Genomic DNA, 24,065 nt, shown 5'->3' on the forward strand with positions numbered 1-24,065 from the left:
ATTTCTGTGTGGGACGCACATTCATTTCCAAGGCCACCGATACGGCTGACATTAGGAAAGTCACATTTCCTGTATCCTGAGTAGGCAGCCCTACGCAGCCCCTCTGCCGTGCCACCCCCTGCGGGCTTGGCGTCACCCCATGCCCGTGTCAGGGTGTCCCCGAGTGCTAGGAGCCCATCTGTTCCTCCTGAGTTAGACCCCAGGCTGGCTTTCCTGGGGAACAATCAATGCCGTTTCCAGCAGAGCCGACCAATCATCACATGCTCACTGAGGCGGCAGTTCTCAGAATAGGTTTGGGGACTCCCAGAGAGGCTGCAGAGAAGTCCTAGGACAGCCGTGGGGCCCAGGATGTCCACATCTAAGCACCACTTTGCAAACAATGGCAGAAAGAGTAGGCTGTCCTGACAGGAAATGCTGCCCCTCTCCCCTCTTTGCCCCTCCTGACAGACTTCCAACAACCCCTTCTGGGGAGCACCCTCCTCCAACCCGAAGTTTTCAAAGGGACTGCCATGCTGAAAGGTTCTTGTTCTCCAAAAGGTTGTTTGGGGTACAGCTCATACTTGTAAGAAAAAAAATATATATGTATGACTGGTTTTCCTTGAAAAATGAAGGAAGACACAGGACAGGTCATTGACTAAAATATTGAAGAACTCAGGAGCAAAAAAAGATGAATTGGCCAAAGACACAAATAGCTTTCTCATCATTTTTCTTGTAACTTTACTTTTTATGTAAACTGTCAACCAATGACCGTGGGAAAAATTTCTCACATACCAACCAGTTCTGGATAAATGCAAACGTCTTTGTTCTCAGAGCTCACATTTCTCTCAGAGAGCTGCCTTTCCCCAGCTAGCTTGAGACTTGCCACTTTCACGCAGGAATCTCAGTAAACACCACTGATTTTCCTGAAGAGCCCCAGATACAAAGAAATCTTCTTTTTCTTCATCCTCCTGCCAATATACCTCTTCTCAGAGGCCACTGCTCCCACCACAGAACTCAGTCCACCACAGAGTTATTTACCTCAGTGAGTCAGCTAAGATGGTTCCACATTGGTTAGCTGGACATTTTAGGGGCCAAGGGATATAACATGTTTTGGCTCCAGTACAGAAGGCTGTATTTCTAGACACATCACATCATCAGGAGATTTCTATCTCAACAACAGATTACTGTAATGTACTTAGCTATTAGAGCCTTTACTGCCATAATGAATAAGACATGATTAATCTGAGCTATAAAAAGAAATTATAATGAAAACCATAATCTCTTACATTGGTGGAGAGCCTTCCTTTCATTTTTTTACCAAAAAAAATTCATGCACAAGTTTCACACCAGCTCAACTATTTCACCTATACAAGAAAAAAACCTTGGAAAAGAGGAAGTAGAAATCTCATGACTCTACTCTTCACCTTTTATAGGTTAAAAAGGAAGAGACAGAGAAACTGAAGGAAAAAAAGGGGGTGACCCATCTCATTTCATGAGTGGTAGAGTCTGACAAGAACCTGAACCATGCTATGAATGGGTCTATGACCCATGCTCAAGTTCAGGGACCTCTGCATACCTCTGTTCTACTTTCCAGGAAATTCTTTGGCCTTGTAGACCAAGGAGTAATTCCAAGGCAGGAAGGCTTCAATCCCGGAGCCCTTTGGTAACAGAAGATCTCGGTCCCTGCAACTCGAGGAGGAGCAAGGGCAGCGGTGAGGCCGGCCCTCCCCCAGAGCCGCTGTGTCCCGCTCTTCCCGCTCTCTGGTAAAATCCAAGAAGCCTAGCGTGTAGGTAATTTCGCAGCCTGCTGTGTTCTCAAACAACGGCCCGTAAACAATGATTGGCCAATTTCATTCTAATCTGCCCAATTTTGCTCTAATTAAAATCAAGCTGTAGCTTTCAAACAGTTTAATGAAGGCTGATTGGGAGAAATGGGGAGGGGAGACTCAAGCTTAAAGGAGGAGGGCGAGGTCACTGCTTGGCAAGTCTCCCGTGGGGGCTCCGGGGCTCCGAGAGGACACAGAAGGCAGCATGCTTGTAGAACAACGTGAAGTACGACACACTCCTTGGAAGGAGGGGCCGGGGACTCTCTGAGACCAGGATGAAGTGAAGAGGGAGCTTAGATCTGTGTTTTCTCAGGCACAGAAACCTCTGCTCTGCCTTAACCTCCCAACCTGCTCCCCACAGTTCATCTGTTCAACTGTGGAGAAAATGGCTCCGCTCACCACTCTGGGCCTCCCGTTGTGCTTGCTCAGCAAGCGGACAGCCCATGCCATGCTTCTCCACAGCACACGTCCGTGGGCTTCCTGTCAGCTACCTCACTCTAAGAGAATTTCCCCTGACTAGCAGCTCCTTCCATTATTTGACAAGTTCATTCCTTCGCAATGAGATCGCCTTTCTGGAATTTGGGGGCATTTGCTTTTTATATGAGCCACTCTTAATTGGACTAAATATTTTTTTGTTCCTTCAATCGTTTCTAGATTCCTAGGCCCTTCTGCTAAACCTTCTCTGCCTTTAATCTAGCTTGTTAATGTGTTTCTTTTTAAAGATGGCAACCAAAATTAAACACAATTCAGTAGCTGAGCTCTGAGCCATGGAGAGTACAGGATACAATTTCTGAACACATCATTATCATCAGCATAACTATCCTCATTGTGTCTCTACTGAGCCCCTGTGCTACCAGGCACAGTCCTGGGTGCTTTCCATATTTTTTTCATCATTGCCACAATCTTGCAAATGTCAGTGCGGGAGATCAAGTCCTCATTCTCGCTTGGATCAGAAAGAATGCCTTTTGATATGGGACTTGATGGTATCAGTCACTCAGACGGGTGGACCTCATTGACTCCCTCAGCAATATTGGGCTTGGCTCCCTGACTTCATTCTGGACAAATGAAGACATACATAAGGAAGAGGGTACCAATTCTGGGTCCAAAGAGGCATTGCATATTTTCACTCTTCTTCCTGCTTGCCTGCCCTGGCCAAAAGAATTGCTTTCCCCACCTACCCACCAGTACTTCTCTTTCAGCCTGAGACCCATGATAAACATCATTGGAGAAAACACCAAATGGCTTCCTTGCACACCTGTAGCCCTGAAGCACTTGAACTCAGCCAATCTACAGATGCATGACTGAGAAAGGTTATTATTGCTGTCAAATGAGTTTGGGGGTTATTCTTATGTCCATAATTATGGCAACAGTTAATTGATACACACAAGTTCAGTCCTCTTTCATAGTGGAGCTAGCTGAGGCGCAGATAAGCATCTTAGTCAAGGACACAGAGCTTACCAAAACTGAAGATAGTTTATGATCTTTCATATATATATGAAATATATTTCCTTAATTAACACACCTGAATATTGCACTCCTTTTGTTTTAGTATTTACACAGTAAATTTATTTAAATCCTTTCACTTGTTTTATTAAAACAGAATTGACACAATAGCATTTTTTTTTTGAAGACAAAAATATTCTTGGCTAACCGTAATCTCATAGTCAACCAGACTCCCACCCCTCCTCCATTTTTTTTCCAACCCTAGATTTTTGTTTTTATTTTAATTGCTGAGCCGGACCATCTATATCCTATATTGGTGAAATAGGCATTTTGGACTTAAATCTGGGGCTTTAGACTTCACCATCTTCTTGCATTCCATCCCTCTTGGCAGAGACTTGGAAAGTATTCTTTAAGCAATTTCTACCTTCCCCTTGGGCTCACAGATACACAAATTTCCCCAGTTTCCTCCACATTTAAATGCAGTCACGTGACTGGGTTCTGGCCAGCAGGCGGTGAACCCTGCCCCAGCCCAGGAGACTTCCCATGAGCTCTCTCATGCTCGCTCTCTTTCCTTGTCCACCACGACCCAGAGGAGGATGCCGAGGCCTTGCATGATGACAGAGTGTGACTAGATGGATGGAGTCCTGGTCTCGAATCATTTCATGAAGCCATCTCCTTCTAACTAGCTCATAAATTGCACCAGACATGAGCAATAAGCAAATAATTAAATAAACTTGTACTAAGTCACTGAGATTTGGGGACTGTTTGTTCCAGCAGTTGGCCCACTCTAATACCTCAATCGTGTCAATCTCCTATTCCAGCCTGGCAAAAAAAAAAAAAAAAAAAAAAAAAAAAAAAAAATCTTCACTCTTGATTTTATTGCCTATCTTGATAAGGGGCTCTTTCAATTACCTGATTTTATTGTCTATGGAGTCAAGCATCCATGCTCCCATTTCTCCTCAGCTCAGTAACATTCCCATATGGGGTCTCTTTTTTTGCCTTCTGAGTCTAGATGGAGATGGTGTTAGTTTTGAGCCCTTGGTTTTTATGCTGTAGAATCGTAGTGTGTGAGTCCTGCTCTAAGGGAAAAGCACCTGTCACTGTGAAGGATTTACTTTGAACTATCTATAACTATAAAATCAATGAATAGATTAACTCAGGCTATAGTTAGGGAGAGCGGAATGTGGATTTTAAGTGATAAATCTGATTAATGTCTGGAGATTGCAGGAGAAAGAATTTGATAGAGTAGGACTGCTCCTGCTTTCTTTCCTCTTTCTCAATCAAACCCCCTGCATTTTCTCTTCTTCTTTCTTCCCAAGGTTTCCCACTCTACTGTGTTCCATATTTATTCTCAGGAGACCCCCTCATAAGAAGAAAAATGTACTTATCTTGAAATAAACCAAATTGGGATTTTAGTGATTGCCAAAGAGTCCCCATAAAGAAAGTCCTATTATCCTACCCATTTTACTGATGAGAAAAACTGAAACTCAGTTGCAAAATAACTTGCTCAAGTTCCCACAGCTAGCAGTAGCAGAACTGCAATTTAAACCTTCACAGTAAGATTCTAGAGGCTGGAGCCTCAACCACTTGTTTTCTCCTTCCATCTAATTCAGTCCCAGAACATCCTACTCATATGGAGGGGTTTCATTCTCTTATTATAGCCTTAACGTGTGGCAGACATCGTACTGGGAACTGGAGATAAAAAGACGAAATAAAACATGTTCTTTGCTTGAAGGAGGTCCGAGTAAATAAATAAATACACAAAATAAGTTCTGTAGCAGAAATGTGAACATACTGATGGGGAACCATACATAGAAAGAACCAACTCTCTTGTAGGAGCCACAGAAGTCCAGAGAGAGTGGATATTTAAGTGGGCTGAAAGGTGAGTAGGAGCTTGGTGGGCAGAGAAAATGGAAGGAGCCACGCAGGACGTGGGAGTGGGACATGGAAAGACACATGGAACTTAATCTGGGTGAATCTGGAGATGTTTAGGGAGACTGGAACAAAAGGTAGCAGGAAGAAATGTACATTCATGCCAAGAAAATGCATTCAGGTTTCATCCTTTGGGCACAGAGGGCCCCAAGGAGGACGTCAGGCAGGCTGGACCGGAGGAGAGAGAAAGGACGGAGGTACACAGGGAAGCCGGGGGGGGGGGGGGGCGGGGGGGGAGAGCAGAGGCTGTCTTTGAAGGGCTGCTCTGAGGTGGAAGCCACAACTCAAATGCAGGGAGAGGCTGGGGAAGAGGCAGGAGTTAGTGGTCTGGTAGCGGTACCATTCCCAGTCCGGGAAGCACAGCAAAGAGTACAGGAGACCTAAGTGCAGCAGGAAATGAAATGCACACAGTTCCGGCTATGCGTTTACCACAGAAATGAAATTAGAAATGAAATCTAAGTGGCCAAAATCAAATCAAATGGGAGGTGGATCCAGTGCCTTGAAAACCTGAAGAAAGCTTGGGAATTTTTCCTCCTACTTTTAACTTGACTGAAAAACCTGTATTCAGGGGTGCCTGGGAGGCTCAGTCATTAAGGGTCTGCCTTTAGCTCAGGTCACCATCCCAGAGTCCTGGGATCAAGCCCCACATCCAACTCCCTGCTCAGCGGGAGGCCTGCTTCTCCCTCTCCCATCCCTTCTGCTTGTGCTCCCTCTCTAGCTGTCTCTCTCTCTGTGTCAATTAAATAAGTAAAATCTTAAAAAACAAAACAAAACAAACAACAACAAAAAAAACCTGTATTCATCCACTGTAAGCCCAGCACATATTTCCAACTTTTCTTGAAGCAATGGGGCTTCAGTTCCAGAGCACAGACACGACATCCTCTGAGGCAGGCCTGTGACCTAGAACAACCATCACTAACCTTTGAGAGCTGCCTAGAACGTGACAAGTGGAGGAGGAAAATGCCTGATCTGAGAAAAGTCCAGAATGTTACACTAATCCCGTTCCGTGACAAAAGCCTTGAGTGTTTTGGAAGAGGAGCATGGCAAGCTAGCTCCCTGGGAGCCAGAATTGGAAGAAAATCTTATGACAAAGTAAATTTGTGATATTTTTCCTTATGCAGAAAGATAGAAAAAGGAGCATTAGGCTAAAAAAACAAGGACGGCTTGAGAGCTACAACGTGGAGGAGCGGGAGGAGGGAGAGAACTTCCGGAGAGAAGTCACACAGTGCCAGCAAGTCTCAAAAGTCAGGCAGAATAATGCTCTCCAAGTATCTAAAGACCTAGCATGAAGAAGAGGCATGTAGACTTACTGTCAAGAAATAAAAGAAAGCAGAGTCGGGACCAATAAGTGGAATTATGGGAAGGATTGATTCAGCGTCAGAGGGTCACGCTAGTGTTTGCAGCTATTGCCTGGAAATTGGCTTCAGTGAACACGCAGGATGGAAGTGCTCAAGCCAAGGCTGGTTGACCACCTCCGTGAGGATTGGTCTAGAAAACAGGTGATTTTCAATTTTCCTTCGAATCCACAGATTGGAACATCGTGGGTACCATTCTGCCAGCCCGTGCCTTTGAGACTTCTCCAGTCATTCCCCTGAAAGCTTAGCTCCCATGTCCCAGGCAGACCACAGAATCTGTGGTTCCCAGACTTGGTTTCCTGACCTGCAGAGACCAACATGGAAGCTGCCTTCCTTAGTGGGAACAGAAGGCAAAATACGTATTATTGGCCTCTACAGTCATGTTTCCTCTTCCCTTTAAAAAAAAAAAAATTATATATATTTTAAAGAGCAAGAGAGAGTGCAGGGGGCTGGGGCAGGAAGAGGTAGATGGAGAGGAAATCTCAAGCAGACTCTACAGTCAGCACAGAGCCTGATGTGGGGCTCAATCTCCCAACCCTGAGATCATGACCTGAGCCACACCCAAGAGTCAGACGCTCAACGGAGTGTACCACCCAGGCGTCCCAACAGCTAATGTTGCTCCTATCAAGTTACGTTTGAGCCTGAGTTCCCAGATGATGGAGGCGGACATTCAGGGATGACCAGAGCCTCCCTTCCTCTCCATTTTGACCAGACTCACAGCCTAGAACATACACAGAATCAGCTGAGCACAGGCTGGTTTACTGGGCGTACAGTTGACTGTGGTACTAGGAGACCAACCATGGTGAGGGATCATCCCACGAGGGTGTTTACAGGCTTCCGTGGATCCGGGAGAACTCAGTCCCCCAAGAGTCCTCCTTCCTGTCCCTCCTCCGTCATGAGCTGGTCCCCAGGTAAGGCACAGGCTCTCTTGCGCACAAGGACAATGAGAATTCTCCCAGGCCCTGGGGCTAATAATGAAGGACTCGGTGCAGTGCTGGGTCTGTCTACTTCATTTTTCTCCCACCAGAGCCTCCTGTGTGGCCAGTGAGACTTTTGCTCACCCTGACTCATGGTGACTTCAGAGCTTGACTGTTCTTTGCAGTTGGAGGGAGAAAGAGGCACATTTCTGGGCTCAGGGAGGAGCATGGTACAGAGGCAGAACCGGGGGGCATTAAACAAGTACAGAGGGGAAAGACTCCTTCATCTTCCCCAAACCACATCTTGGGGGTAACAGCCCTAATCTACCCACACGTACACCCACAAAGCCCTAATCTACCCACACGTACACCCGCAAAGCCCACAACTGGTCAGGGAGTCCCAGCCCCACGTTCCATCTGCTCCCGTGGTGTGCTGTGGACACGAAGGGAAGGGAGAGTGACCCAAAGCCTATGCCACCCATGTCGGCACTTGGCACTGCAAGTTGACAAACCATCCTAATAAGCAGAGGTGATCTGCATCACTGAAGGGTTCTTCTGGATTTCTGAAACTATCCCTTGAAACAGAAGACACTTCCAAGGGGTATGTGTGCTTATGAATCAGGAGCCATGTGATCCTAAAGTCAGGAACTACAGACTTACTTAACACTGAATTTTTATAAGCCATTGCCAGGCAAAAAATAAGATACTGCGTTTTGGAATAGCATTAAGTGTCCCTCTAGTAGAGGATTCGATTTACAGAAATTTAATTTACACTGCACCCTTACAGAAATATACGACAGTGTAAAGCCGACACATACAGAATTTGCTGGGGGTGAATTGTTTCAGGAAGATTCATCTGCAGCTTCCTCCCACTTAGGGTTCCCCAGAGCCCAAGCGCAGATGGAGAACGGTGGAGACGGAGGACTACAGGATCTCTGAGTGAGAGGAGCCCCGCGGAGCCCCCCTGAGGCCCTTCTTCTGAGTCCCAAAGACCTGCTGGAATGCCAGGAGGAGAGCAGGAGGGGCAGAGAGCACAGGTGGCTACAACTGGAGGCTGGTTAAGAATCTTGGGCTCAAATTATGTATTTGATTCAATAAGCATTTCATAGTCAGATCCTCTATTGTATGGGCTGAGTGCTGGCTCTTCCTCTTACCAGCTGTATGACATCCTCTAAAACTCAGTGTCTCCATCTGTCATATATGTACACAGAGAGCACCTCCCTTGTAGATTTCTCATTATGATAATTGCAGTGTGTCTATACACTATATATATATATATATCTCAATCATACATATATGTATGATACATATATATATACATACATATATATTACTTTCCAAATGTGGGGCATGTAATGAACCTTCAACAGAGAGGTATTATTAATTTTACTAATATTTCATAGTAGAGGGAATATGTGCTTTCTTTCCCAAACTAAAGAGACATTTGGGCCAATGTATCTGCCCTCTCAGAACCACCTCTTTTCTTTGCCCCTGCCCCCTTGGTCCCACGGGGAAAGCAGCGAGGTTGGTAAGAGCAGGCTGTCAGGTGGTCCACGCTCTGATGCTGTGTGCTCGATGCCAAGCTGAGACCCCTGCTCACTGAAAGTTCCGGACACCCAGTGCCCTGCAGAGAGAGCCTCCCTCGGAGAGCCTCCCCCTCCTCCCAGCTAGCCCTCGTGGAGCTCCCCAAGAGACCACCTGCCGAGCCTGCCTTCTCTACAGGCTTCACTTAGGATTGGGCCAGTCTATCGAGCACACCCGCAGGCTCCCATTTGTCTCTAATTTGAGCCAGGGATGGACTGTGGGGAGACAGATCCTGTCTGTGACTCAGGTCCAGAACCTCATCTCTTGCCCAGCTTGATGGTAATACATGTGTTCTCCTCGCCCCCAGCGCCTGGGGAGTGTGCTCACCTGCTTCTGTCCTGGAGGAGGAGATGGATGTTTGGTGTGGGAACCAAACCTCCCAGGCGGCCCCTGTACTGCATCACACACCCCCCGGCCTCCAAACACCCCCTCCAGGGAGTCCACCTGGACGGCAGAGCCCTCCAGGCATGGGCCACGTGTCCTCCCCCGCTGTGCCCCCAGCACTCGTGGAGAGGCCCACATGCTCACGTGTGCCATAAATATGCTGAATGAAGAGATGCCCGCCACGTGCCACTCACTGTTCTCAGCAACACGGACTGAAATAATTTTCTTGTGGGAGATGTGGGAAGCCCTGAGGTGGGATAAATGTGGCAGAAGCGGAATAAAGAAAAAAAAAAAAATGAGAATCCCTGACCCAGAAAAAGCTCTTCTCTTGAGGAGAAAAAAGGAAAAGGAAAAGACCACGTGACCAGCCAGTGTCCCCGTCTGCCTGAATCTCTGTGTCGTGATGGTTTCTAGCTGAAGCCTACCTCCCATGTCTCTACATGGGCACGGCTCTAAGTGGCAATTCATTCATGAATAAAATTAATTATTTCTGGAAGCAAAAATTAATCCTCTTTTTCTCTGCCCGACTGACTCGAGATCTTGCTATTAAATCGCATCTGAAAACAAAACTGATCTTGCTTTCCTCCCCTTGGCCATCCTGGATTTTCCCTCCATTTCTTGCACATTTTGTATTTTTACATTGTCTCTTCACAGACCATCTTTGTAATCCTGTTTCAAGCCGGGGCAGACAACCTGGATAACCCCCCTCAAGGACATAAGAAAATCTGAGGCAAGAGTTGTTTTGTCCTCGGTGAACCTGGGACTGGCATCCTGAGAATTCATTCTGACATGGCATCCGTGGGCCAAATCTGTCCATCAGTCATACAAAGTCTCCAGAGTCATACAGAGAAGGTACCAGATGCCTTCTCCCTGGCGTTTGAGATGCTACAGTTTGAGTTGTTTTCCAGCATGTGGACTGTCACTCAAATGGGGCCACCGAACTCCTAGAAATCAGCGGAACCCTGATTTCTCTCTTTTCTAGCTTGCCATAATGCCTTGAATCATGCAATGCACGCGGGAGACTCTCCATAAATACTTGTAAGAGGACCAAGGGAGCAAAAAACACAGTGTGGTAAGTCTACCCTGTATCTGATTTTTTTAAGCATAAACAATGCTGGATTTTCAGCATAAACCAGTGGCTTTCGGGGCCCCTGGGTGGCTCAAGTCATGATCTCAGGGTCCTGGGATGGAGCCCCACATCCCGCTCTCTGCTCAGCAGGGAGGCTGCTCCCCCCTCCCCCGCTGCCCCCGCCTGCCTCTCTGCCTACTTGTGATCTCTGTCAAATAAATAAATTCTTAAAAAACAAACAACAACAACAACAAAAAACCCAGTGGCTTTCTTGGGTCTCCCAGCACAGCTCACCATCTTCTCACCAGCTGAGCACTCACACAGACACCCTGGTCAGAGGTCCTCACATTCAGCCAGCACTAAACTCGTGGTCAAAGTAAATTCTCAACGTGGTGTTGTGTCCCCCTCCTACCTCCTCACCTGCAGATGGAGAAAGAGTGCCTGTGACCAGGCCCGCAGGCTGATCATTGCCACCTGCCTCTGATTTTGCTCTAATTTGTGTTCTTTGTTTCCACCAGTTTGTACACCATTCCCTTACCTCCTTCCATCCCGACCTCGTTGTCAAAATATAGATCCCGTGAGAAGTCGGGAGATCAAGTGGTTCCCCTGCGTGAGGCCATTTCTCCCGGAGAGCTCACCTCCTTCCTGCCAGGGCCAGCCCCCCACCTCACCCCACCCCAGGAGTCACAGCTTCCCCTGCGCTGAGCAGTAACAAGGCCTTTAGCTACCTCGGTCGCTGTGCTGCGGGCTTAGGCAATTGCGGGGATTTACCCAGGCGGACTCGGGTTGCCTTTGGTCGCCACTTATTTATGTGGATTGTGATCTCTTAATTGGAGATGGTGCCTCTCCCAGGGTTCACTGTTTATCCAAATCGGCATTTGTTAGTCCAAGAAACGTGGTTCGGCTGCTCAATCAGGTCTGGAGCTCCTCCGGTGGGAGTGCTTCCACAGCTGCTATCCATTCCTCACCTCTCCCTCTCCCGGGAGGCCCCCACAGGCTGGTTCTAGGCCCTCCAGCCTTTTCTGTTTGTAAACTTTTCTCCCAGCAGCTGGATCTATCTTAGGAGTTCATGTGCCTTGGCGCTAGTAATTCCTGAATTTCACCTCCTTTGACTACGACTCTATGTCATTTATAACATCCCCTAGAAAGAGCCCCACTCCCTGCAATGCATCATGGGGGATGCTGCCTTCTGTCCTTCTCCACCCTGGTCCACCCTGCTCTCCTCTCCCCCTCCCAAGCACTTAGTGTAATCAGCGAGGGCACTTCTCAAGCTTTCATTTCCTACTCTTCACCTGGGGCTCTTGGTAGAATACAGACTGCGATTCTGAGGGTCTGGGGTAAGGCCCTAGGCTCCTGCAATGGGTACGAGTTCTCAAGGCACGCGGATGCTGCTGGTGCACCAACCCAGCTTGGAGAAGTATGGATCAAACATTTGGTTGTTCCTGTTTCTCCCTTCTTTCACATGTAAGCTGTTGCCAAATCTTACTTCTCATCCTGATGAACTGCACAAAGATTGTATTTTCTTGTATTTTCTCCGGTGCCTGTTGCTAGAAGTTTCTTTTGCCCTAACCGCCCTCATTTACATCATCTGATTCTATCCCTGCTCGCCCTATTAGATGTTTCCAGATGCAGCTGCTAAAACACATGCCTGCCTCAATGTTACCAGCCTCTCTCTCTCTTGTTTTTCAGTTTTTCCCTACTCTGGTTCTCAAAAGTGGCAATATTTGCTCAGAATATGATCAAAATATAATATCCTTTTTTGTCAAGGAAGATACCTATTTAATTTCATTTTTGTTTGTTTTCTTCCCCAAAGGCTTCGAATGTATCCCTAGACCTTTCCTTTCTAAAAAAGCACAGCAGACAGAAATGGGGGTAGTAATGACTAAGATCAATAATTTGGAATTACATCTAGTTTTGCTTTTCTCCCAACCACCATATTATGCTCATTGTTCTGTATGATTTCTAACTTTTCTCTCTTAATTTTAATTTATTCTTTCCGAGTTTCAAGCGTTTCATCATAGTGGTTTGGATTTTTTCCAATCCCATGATTATCTCTCTATTAAAGCTTTAATACAAAAAGAAATAAAAAAAAAACAGACTGCTCATTATTTTGATTTGTAGCAAGGAGAGAATGGAACATTACCGCTAGAGTGTTTCGAGAAACCATATTTACATTTGCATCAGCTCAATTTAGGTGCCTGATTAGCTTGCGTGGTATGATGAAGATGCACTTACCAGTCAGAGGGAAGTGGCATGGTCTAGAGTAATGAGTAGGAGACTCGAAGTCAGGAGCCCTGAGTGCTATTTCTGGCTGTGAGTGGCTACCTCTCCGACCTTGAACAAGTCCGTCTCACTGTCTTGGGCCCTGATAGCCCCCATCTGCTTCCCAGTGCTGCTGGGAGAGGTCAAGCACTTAAGTGTTTGTCCTAGTGGGGGCTATGGAGTCAAGCAAGGGAGGGAGCATTGAGGTCACAAATGGAATTGGAGACGAGATCTCTGCCCTTAAAACTCTTATGACAAGGAAGAGACAGGGTCTGAGAAGTGGGCTTATTTCTCCAATCTTGGTCTAACAGGACTTGAGGACATGGTGAGAGGTTGGCAAATGGAATTTAAAAGCTTGCCCAAAGCTGGATGTGATAGCCAAGCCCATCCTGTTATTTAGGAAGGCTTAACAAGAGTGCATATTGTCTTTCTTCTCGTAATAATGCCATCCTGAGATGGTCTGTTTAGTCCCTGGCTGGGACTGGCATCTGGAGGATGTCCTAAGGAAGGCCTGCTCTGTTAGCAATCCCTGACTTTAGAAGAAAGATTTTTACCTGTGGTGACCAGTGTATGCCCCACAGAGGATCCCTTCATCCTTTGGTTTCCTCTTCCAAAGAGAACTCGATTGAGGGGTAAAGATTAATATACTTTGGGGGCGCCTGGGTGGCTCAGTGGGTTAAGCCGCTGCCTTCGGCTCAGGTCGTGATCTCAGGGTCCTGGGATCGAGCCCCGCGTCGGGCTCTCTGCTCAGCAGGGAGCCTGCTTCCTCCTCTCTCTCTCTCTCTGCCTGCCTCTCTGCCTACTTGTGATCTTTCTCTCTGCCAAATAAATAAATAAAATCTTTAAAAAAAAAAAAAAAAGATTAATATACTTTGAAAAGGAAAGCAAGAGAATGATTTTTTTCTCTTTGTTGGTGTGAAGCCCTCAGCAGACATTATCACAAAGACAGCACCCATGGTTCTCATCTCAATACCATTCTTTTGTTGGCTAATATTTGTTGAGGATGATCCAATAATGGGTAATATCTATTAAACATTGTTCTAGGTGCTTAACATCAATTAACTAATTTCATTGTCACATCACCCCAATAGGTAGGCAACTATTATTGTCCCGATTTTATAAGTAAGGACATTGGGGAACAAAGCAATTAAGTAATTTGCCCAACAATATGTAGCTAGTAAGCTGCAGCTCCGGGATTTGAACCCAGGCCATCTGGCTTCAGAACCTTTATTCTAAAGCACTTGAGCCTACAGGAATACAAACTTGAAATGGACAGAGCAACAATCTCCCGGAGCCCAGAGTTAGAGGCCAAAGCTTCTCTAGAATAACCAGTTCTCTTTCTAAAGTTAAGAGCACATTCTGATATCCAAGTAAGAACAGGTGGGATTCTGAGCTGTTAAGCAGAACCTTGCTAAGTAGAACCTTTCCATTTGCTAGTTATGATCCATTCACACCCAAGAAGAGGAGAGACTCTCTCCTGCTGTGGGAGAGAGCTCGTGTGCTTCTGCCCCATGGGAAAGTCCTTATTCTTCTCCCACCACAGTTTATCTCCTTTCTTCCATGGAAGGCGCAGGTGAACACCATCTGAATTGTATATACAGAAAGCTTTCTTAAAGAAACGAATAAAAGGGACGCCTGAGTGACTCAATTGGTTAAGCGGCTGCCTTCAGCTTAAATCATGATCCCAGCATCCTGGGATCGAGTCCCACACTGGGGGGGGGGGGGGGGGGCTCCTTGCCCAGCGGGGAGCCGGGTTCCCCCTCTGCCTCCGCCCGCCATTCTGTCTGCCTGTGCCCGCTCTGACAAATAAATAAATAAAATCTTAAAAAAAAAAAAAGAATGAAAGACTGATTGTTCAAAACCCAGGGCCGATGTCGTCTGTACGCTTTTCCTCCTTGTACCCTTCTAGACAAAATGTCCTTCTGGTCATTGGGGATGACCTTCAATGTATATTTTGCCAGTTTTCTGTGACCACTTTCGTCAGAGTCCGCAAGGTCTTGAATTTGCCAAAGAGAACTGCTACTTGAGTCAAAAGCAGAAGGGATAAAAGTGAATTCCCGCAGGGATGACATAGAACCCTACAATAGTATCCAGGGATCCACCATTTTGCTTAACAACTCAAGGCAAAACTCCCAGAATGCTCCTGGAGCAGCCTTGTGCGACCACTCTCTCTTCGCCCCACCAAAGGGTCACATATCAGAAGGTTGCATTCCTGTCAGAATGACAGGTTCAATGCAATAACTGACCTCAGAAAAACAAAACGGCACAGTGTAAGCGCTTGTCACTGTAAATGATCAGGAAACCATTACCAACTGATAGAACGGTTGATGGTTCAGAAGTGATTACAGAAACTCCCCATGGGCCAACTCTGCCACCCAGGCATTCAGGGGCTGCTGGGTTGGGGCTGGGATGCCATGAGAAGAAAAATCTACTGAGGGAGAGGAAATGTGATGGTTTATTCCCTCTGGTTCCAATAGCCCTTCAAAGTGGATGGTGGTGTTGGGATCCCCGACCTGACATTTCAGTTCCAATATACTTAAAATAGATACATACATATATTTGGCGATAACAGTGCTTCTAAAAATTGGGATGAACCGAAAAGTCAAAGGTAAATTAAATCTTGTTTTCCTGGACTAGAGGGATTTGCTGCTTAAATATATTCTAGGGTAGATTTTCTCTCTTAAAGAAGACACATTCTTTAATAAAGGGAAGCATCATTCTGAATGACCTTATAGGAAATTGGCGGAGGGGGCGCACATGTCCAGTTTCTTATGCATTTACTGGAAGTCGAGTCAACCTCTTCTGCTCCTTCAGCTTCCCTGGAGCAGGTGTTAGCTCGGCCTCACCCAACCAGAGATGGAGGCATCCTGCCTCAGGGGCTCTAACGAATTTCTTCTGTAGTCTTTGGAAGATGGCAAGAACCACAGCCCCTGAAGCAGAGTGTGCATGGCAAGCTCTTCCAAGACCAAACCAGATCCAAGCATGGTGGAAGAGAAATGGTCTGACAGGAGAGCTGGGTGGGTTGCTCCTGAGAGCAGGACTTTACCGGCCCCACAGGCATCTGACCTTGTCCCTCTGTCAGCCTCTGTGTGTGGGAATCAGGTACCAGGAGAACTGCCTCTGTAAATGACTGCTCCTACCACTGAGGAGTCTTCCAGTGATGAAAAGCCTAAAACCTTATTTCTGAGACACTACACTACCCTCAACAGACTGCACGGTTATTGCAGAAGTTTAAAAAAACTCTCAGAAACAACAAAAAATTTGTCTCTAAATATATTTTAAGAACCCAGACCCTGGAGTCTGACGACTTGGAAGCTAATCCTGGCTCCAGTCTTCACAAGCCATGTGCCCCTCTGCAAATTCCTTAACTTCTCTGGACCTCATTGAACTCATGTGTAAAAAGCGGGTAATAATTGTTCTTCCAGCATAGGGCTGTTCTAAGGATTAAAGGAGCTGGTGTACATAAGGCATGTAAAGCAAGAGGGGTCCAAACTTCAGTATGTTCATCGGACTAAAAATGCCTGTGCCAAAGGTTAACAATAGCAGCCTGAAGTTGCCAAAGGAACAAATGATTTTTCTGGTTTTATTTCTTTTTTGTGCTTTTTTTGATGTGTGTTTTATCTCTTTTTGTTGCATTAGAAACTCATTTGTATTTGGAAAATCAATGCCTTTGATAAAAGGAAAAAATTTCAGCCACGCTCCCAGGGTTGTCTGACGACCACGGGCAAGGTGAAGAGGGCGAGAGCCGTGACAACAGGACAAGTGGGCAGAGGGGTGCAAGGGAAGGTTTTATGCAGAGATGCACTCTGGGAGCTCTGAGGCTCTTTGGGTCACACAAGGTGAGGATTTCTAGAAACCTCCTTTTGAAGTGCTGGTCCAGCAGCCAGGAATACGTGCCTGGTTTCTCCCTCATCACATGGACCTGGCCCGTCTCATGTCTTTCAGCCCTGATGCTCCCAAGGATAGGTCTACAGGGCCAAGAAGAGCCAGTCCTCTTCCACGGGCAAGGCCAGCTGAGGCTGTGCTGGGGCGGAGGGTCAAGGCAGGCTTGCCCCGGGACCCTGCAGGTCTCCCCAGACCTCCCAGGCAGGAGCTGGAGCTGCCCTTCCTTCATTTGCATGTCTAGGTAATTACAACTCATAAAAGTATCTAACCCATTAGTTAAAACCCGGCCCAGGCATTTGACTCTGACCTCCTGCGGCAGCACGGGCCCCACGCTGACTCCATGCCGCCTGATTTGTCCTCAATTTATAAGCAGCACAACCTATAAATAGAAACCCTTTTGCTATGTTCCCCAGGAGGCATCAGCAGGTTTTCCAGCTTGTGTGTTTTCTTCTTTCTTTTTTTAAAAACCAACCTGGGAGGCTGGTTCTCCCCGGCCCGCGGCCCGCTCTCATAGTTCAGTCTGGGGGCGCGGGAGTGGGCTCAGCCCGCGAGCCCCGGTTGCGAGCGACCCCCGCCCCCCGACCCTCCTCCCCCCGCCCTCCGCAAAACCGGCCGCACTCACCTGTAGATCCTGTACCTGGTGGTGAAGCCCTGCCGGAAGCGCTCCACGAAGTCCGCGTACTCCTGCGCGCGGTGGAACGGGCCGCGGTCGCTGAGCAGCCAGTCCAGGGGCGGCTGGCCGGCGGGGGAGGCATGCTGCTCGGGGAGCGCCGCGGCGGCCGTGGCCGAGACCGCCAGCACCCAGCCCGGGAGGCCCAGCGCCAGCAGGGTTGCCCATGGGGCCGCCGCCGGCCCGAGCCCTTTAAACCGAGTGCTGCACTGCCACCTCATGCTTCTCCCGGCCGGTTGGCTTCTTCATTCTCTCGCCACGCTCTCCCGCTCGGTGCCGCTCCTCCTGGGCTCCTGGAACTGGAAAAGGTCAACACGAGACGTCAGGGGAGCACCCTGGCCTTCCTGAGCCCTGGGGCCCCCGCGCGTCAGACGGCACGGGGCAGAGCCCCTTCTAGAAAGCCTGGGCGCCACCACCACCTCTGCGTTCTGGGCCCTGGGCCTGATGCAGATTTTCTTGCATTCTGCAAACGATCCTCGAGGACACGCCACGGTCACCATTTTGCAGATGGGAAGATGAGGTTGAGGGGAGAGGAGGAAGGTGGCCGAAGTTCAGGGGCCTTTTAAGGGAAGAAACCAGAATTTGGAACTGTGGTCCTCTGACCAACCTTTACAGCACATAGCTTCTGTGTGCCCCATGTTGACTTAACACCATCTGCCGCTTTCGTCTTCCTCTCTCAGAATGTGCACTATGTGTCAGTAATAGCCCCGCCGAGTGCGAGCGGCCTCTAGAAGCTGGAGGGAAGGTGAACAGTGACCCCACTTCTCAAATTGTGAGACAGAGAAATAGTGGGGTCCCATCGCGGTGATGAAGCTGTGTAAACTGGAGCTAATCCCCTCCCTTCTCTGGGTTCACTTTTCTCTGATAAAGAACAAAGAGGCTTGACTACATAATATCCAAGACTCCTTCCAGTTTCCAAGAGCGGATCCCTTCTTTAACAGGAGGCCATGGAGGAATGGAGTCAGACCGGGAAGCCAGATCGCCTAGCGGCAGCAGCAGAGAGCAGATCTGTGTATACCTGACACCTGTCGTTCCTTCTCTGCACGGCTGCATGAGTGCTCCCTGAAGGCAGGGCTGGGTCTCCTTCTAGCCTAGCTCCCGACAGCACACAGCAGGCCTTTAGAGACCCTTTTGAAGGAGTGAGAGAGTATATGCCCCGTCTTCTCTGAGTAGAAGGGAAGGTGCCAAGAAAGCAGATTCTGGCCTTCAAAACTCTTGGCTGCCTTGTGACTCCTCACAGGGCTTTGTTTTCCAGTGCGTGCCCTTTGCCTAAGAATAACAAATCGTCTTTATAAATCTCTGGACAGGAGCAGGGGACTGACTCAGACTGTGGGGGTCCTTAGGTTGCATCCATTCCTTTGATCTTTAACAGCACATGCTGTCAGAGTCTCGCCTAGCTCTCCTCCCCAACACCACTTCAGTGCTGGAATGTGCTAGAATGACTTCCAACCCCAGGGCCTGCAATTTAAGGACTTTCTCTGGCCGCCAACACCAAAGATATGCTCCCTGGGGATGAAGCAGAGTGTGTTAATTCTCTGGCACTTTACACCAAAGAGAGGCTCCCTGGGGATGAAGCAGAGTATGTTAATTCTCTGGCACTTTCCAGGGTCCCATAAGGGCAGGCCAAGTGGGCTTCAATATTTGATTCACACCCCACCCCAGTGCCCCCAGTGTACTCTGTAATGGCTGAAGTCCAACAAACTTCCCTTGGGCCAGTGTGAATCCTGAAGAAGCTGCCCAGAGGAGGGTCCACATTAATGCTGGATACTCTTAACTAGAGACTGGCCAGAGGCGAGAGACCCCAGCCTCAGTATTTGTGCTTTCAAAAGAGTTGTGTTCCCTGCTCATAAAGATGAAGGAACACAAGCATGAGCATCTACACCTTCAGAGTCACACCTCCACTCCAGCCAGGAGGGACTGACCACCTACCATGTGCTGGGTGATTCTGAGACGCTGCCCCAGTTAATTCTCACAGTAAATTTTTAAGAAAGCAGGATTGTTATCAGTTTCCTTCTCACTGGGATTCAGTGGAGCTGAGCTCGGAAGACGCAGGAGTGCAGTACGAACCTAGATCTGCCTCTGTAACCAGGTCTTGGCCAAAGAAAGCTGAGCTTCCTAAGGATCTGGGGCAGCAGCAAGACAGACCCTTGTTTTATGAGCTGGTCAAGAGAGATGCCCAGAAGAAGAATAATCAGGTCACACCTGCCCTACTGGGTCTGAGAATGTATTATAAAATTCTGATCATTAAAACAGGTGCTGCTGGCACACAAATTGGACAGACAGATCAATGGTGTAGAACAGATAGCTCAAAATAGAGCTTATTATAAACAAGAACTTAGAATATACACAGATATATAAAAACATTTCATACTAATTGGGTAGGGGATGGAATATTTTAAACATCATATTGGGAAATTAGTTCCAGATGGATTAAAAAGTTAAATATAAAAAACAAAATCATAGAAGGAAGAAAAATCCCCAAGTGTTTTATAACAAGCAATGTATTACTTTTAAATCAGGGGGAACGTGATATAAACTAAAAGGAGTCAGTCTTGCACAGGGTGGGTAGGAATTTCTTTTATAGGCTGTAATCTGAAGAGGATGCCCAAAATATTTCTCATTTAATCATTCACACATTCATTTCTTGAGAAACATAAATTGGGAACTCCTAAGAACCAGACACTACTATGCTAAGCCTTGATAATATAAAAGTGAAGGCTCATTGCATTATCTGAAACTCTGTTGGTGATTCATTCCTCTTATAGAATATTGTTCTGTTTTTAAAAGCATATTGATGGAGGGAAAGGAAGGAGGTTCATGTTGGAGACTGGGGCTACTTGACACCGCAGGCCAAGGCAGCAAACACAGCAAAGTGGAAATGCACTGATGGGGGAAAAACACTGTGGAAGGTAAGATTTAAAAACAGCCCCCAAGTTTCCCATATCCTTCTGTGCACACCCTGCATAATCACCTCCCTTTGAGTGTGGGCAGGACCTATGAATATGGTGGGAAACTACTCCCATGATCAGATTACTAATCGGTTAACTTTGAGTCGTTTAAAAGGGGATAGTATCTTTGGTGGGCCTGACCTAATCAGGAGAATGAGACCCTTTAAAAGAAAGGGAGGTGTTGGAGAGATGAGCTCCCGCTGACCTGGAAGAAGGCAAACAGTCATGCTGTGAACAGCCTTCTGGGGTCATAAAGCAAAGGAATGCAGGTAGCCTGTAGGAACTGAGAACAACTCTCTGTCAACAGCTAGTAAGAAAATGGAAACTACTCATACTAGGACAAGAAAACAAATTCTGCCAACAGCCACATGAGCCTGGAAGAGAACTTTGAGCCCCAGGTAAAAACCACCTCCCTGGCTGACACCTGGATTTCAGTCTGGTGAGACCTTAAACCAGTTTAAAACTTCTCTTTCTTAAAGACAGATTTTTAGTCAAAACATTAGAGGACCCAACTAACCCCTTCCCAGTACCACGAGACCGTAAATTTGTATTGTTTGATCCCACCAAGTTTGTGGTAATTCATTCCACAGCAATAGGAAAATGATACAGACAACATAAAAGATGGCGGTCCTCCTGTCCCATTCTGCGCATGGCCTGGTCTGGTGAGGGGTTTCTGCGCTCCCCGAGGAACACCAGCTGTTGTTCCCCAGGTGTGAAAAAGCTAGCATGGCCGTTCCCGAGCACAGTGAGGCTGCTCACCTCCCCCTCCCACCCCATCAGGATGACAGAACCTGCAAGGTCATAGGTGAGAGGTTTGTTTTTATAACTCGGACCTCACTCACAGTCATTCCTCCAAGGTGTGTGATGAACCAACCCCGTGCATTTTATAGAAGGATCACGGTGAGCCAGTGACAGCACATGGCCTTGGCCCAGCCCCAGAACCTCTTGTGCCCTGTGCTATCACTCAGGGGGTGAAAGGGGGGTTGTTGCCTCCCCTACCAATCAAGAGTTTTCCAAGGACAGGTGTGAAAAGCTGTGTGCTCTTGGAAAGAAATGAGATCTGTTAAGTCAATGTGTGCTTCTTGTCATTCTGTATTTGTAATTATGCTTTTTCAAAGCTCACAATGTGCTGGAACCTGCCTGCTTATAGGAGTATCAGCTTGACAATCAAATGGTTTTGATTGCCGGGCCAAGTCTGCTGAGTACAGCAAGAATGCCTGAATTCCGTGCCGACTGCTCCTCTGATACACTTGGCCTTGGAATCATATGGTTTCCGCTTCATTGCTTTTCTTCAGGATCTGAAAACGTTTTGACTAAAAAAATCTCTCGTTAAGAAAGAGAAGTTTAAAACTAGTTTCAAAACTTAAAAAAAAAAAATCTCTAGAAGGTATTCCTTTACCTTAAAAAAAAAAAAAAACCAGACACCATAATTGCTGCATTGACAGTTGTGTGAAAATTAGGCTCTTTGAGGGGAACAGCTTTGGGCCTTTTCCTGTTTATGCTCCACAAATAATATCACAAGGAATTTGATAACAACAAATATCCAGCAAATTTTAACTATCGAAATTCTCATGGCTTCTGGTGGTGTGGCTAATATTCAGTGGGTTAAAACAATTAATAGTTTCCCCATGATGCTTGCAAGGACCGGATTACCCTAAAGCCAGCTATGTGAATAAACCTCCATTTACATGTGAAGGTCTTTTTGTTTTTTTAAGATTTTTAAAAATTTATTTATTTGATGGACAGAGATCATCAGTAGGCAGAAAGGCAGGCAGAGAGAGAGGGAGAAGCAGGCTCCCTGCTGAGCAGAGAGCCCGATGCGGGGCTCGATACCAGGACCCTGGGATCATGAGCTGAGCCGAAGGCAGAGGCTTTAACCCGCTGAGCCACCCAGGCGCCCCTACATGTGAGGGTCTTAATGTCAGGGCTGAGCTAGTTCCCTGAGGAAAAAAAATTATAAATTTACTTGTGAAAGCCAAATACTTCCATTTCACTTAAACCATACTTAAGACAGAGTTTTACACCTACACCAATAATAAATTAGCTCTGGACCAAAGGCACAAGTAAAATAAGCTCGTTGAGCCATGAAAGAAATGGATTACTGTTTTGCCAATAGAGAAAATGAAGTGCAGACTAAGTCACAGGAGAAGTAGTCATGGCAGCCTTCAAAATAGGAGAGGTTATGAGCCCCAGAGCTTCACCAGTCTGACACTGTCACCTAGATGAGGACCCATTGGGACTGTGCTGCATCCTCCCGGTGGTCTCCGTCTCCATTTACGCTGGGTGTGTCAATACGTAGAGCAGTTACGATTTGGGACATCTGCTGCTCATGCACTAAATTTTGGTGAGCGAGACAGAAAGAGAGTCTCCTCTTTGAAAATCATTCTAGAGGGATGCCTGGGTGGCTCAGTTGGTTAAGCAGCTGCCTTCGACTCAGGTCATGATCCCAGCGTCCTGAGATCGAGTCCGGCATCGGGCTCCTTGCTCCGCGGGGAACCTGCTTCTCCCTCTGACTCTGCCTTCCACTCTGTCTGCCTGTGCTCACTCTCGCTCGGCTCTCTCTCTGTCAAATAAATTTAATAAATAAATAAATAAATAAATCTTTGAAAATCATTCTAGAGGAGAATCACCTACTGGAGGAGTTGAGGGTATAGCCAAGCTAAGCTACTGTTAGAAGCCAGAAGAGATGGAGAAATAGATGGGAAATCAATATTATAAGTAACAAAATTGTTCATGTCATCAAAAAAATGCAGCATAGGGGCACCTGGATGGCTCAGTCATTCAGCGTCTACCTTCAGCTCAGGTCATGACCCCAGGGTCCGGGGATTGAGTTCCACTTTGGGCTCCCTGCTCCGCAGGAAGCCTGCTTCTCCCACTCCCATTTCCCCTGCTCATGTTCCCTCTCTCTGTGTGTGTGTCTCTCTCTGTCAAATAAATAAATAAAATCTTTTAAAAAATGCCAGCATATTGGGGTCATCACATTGTCTGATTTCAAGCTTTATTACAAAGCTGTGATCACCAAGACAGCATGGTACTGGCACAAAAACAGACACATAAACTAATAGAACAGAGTAGAGAGCCCAGATATGGACCCTCAACTCTATGGTCAAATAATCTTTAACAAAGCAGGAAAAAATATCCAGTGGAAAAAAGTCATTTCAATAAATGGTGCTGGGAAAATTGGACAGCTATGTATAGAAGAATGAAACTTGACCATTCTCTTACACCGTACGGCCTCAGTGTGAGACAGGAATCCATCAGAATCCTAGAGGAAAACATACGCAGTTAACCTCTTCAATATTGGCCACAGCAACTTCTTTTAAGACATGTCTCCAAAGGCAAATGAAACGAAAGCAAAAATGAACTTTTGGGACTTTATCAAGATCAAAAGCTTCTGCACGACAAAGGAAACAGTCAACAAAACAAAGAGGCAACCCACAGAATGGGAGAAGATATTCGCAAATGACACTACAGACAAAGGGCTGATATCCAAGATCTATAAAGAACTCCTCAAACTCAAGACATACAAAACAGATAATCATGTAAAAAATGGGCAGAAGACGTGAACAGACACTTCTCCAAAGAAGACATACAAATGGCTAACAGACACATAAAAAAATGTTCATCATCATTAGCCATCAGGGAAATTCAAATCAAAACCACATTGAGATACCATCTTTCACCAGTTAGAATGGCCAGAATTAACAAGACAGGAAACAAGTGTCGGAGAGGATGTGGAGAAAGGGGAACCCTCTTACACTGTTGGTGGGGATGCAAGTTGGTGCAGCCACTTTGGAAAACAGTGTGGAGA

The 24,065-nt window shown here is 46.8% G+C and overlaps 1 protein-coding gene across 1 annotated transcript in view; it reads right to left on the bottom strand.

Moving 5' to 3' along the window:
• Positions 1 to 24,065, bottom strand: part of BRINP2 (BMP/retinoic acid inducible neural specific 2) — a 108,567-nt gene that overhangs the window by 32,757 nt on the left and 51,745 nt on the right. Inside the window, exon 2 of the mRNA XM_059412843.1 lies at positions 17,259 to 17,605. Within this exon, the coding sequence (XP_059268826.1) occupies positions 17,259 to 17,527 (269 nt within the window). The 5' untranslated portion in view covers positions 17,528 to 17,605. The remainder of the gene's footprint in view (positions 1 to 17,258; positions 17,606 to 24,065) is intronic.

The sequence above is a fragment of the Mustela nigripes genome, chromosome 10 (assembly GCF_022355385.1).
Source record: "Mustela nigripes isolate SB6536 chromosome 10, MUSNIG.SB6536, whole genome shotgun sequence".
Taxonomy (NCBI): domain Eukaryota; kingdom Metazoa; phylum Chordata; class Mammalia; order Carnivora; family Mustelidae; genus Mustela; species Mustela nigripes.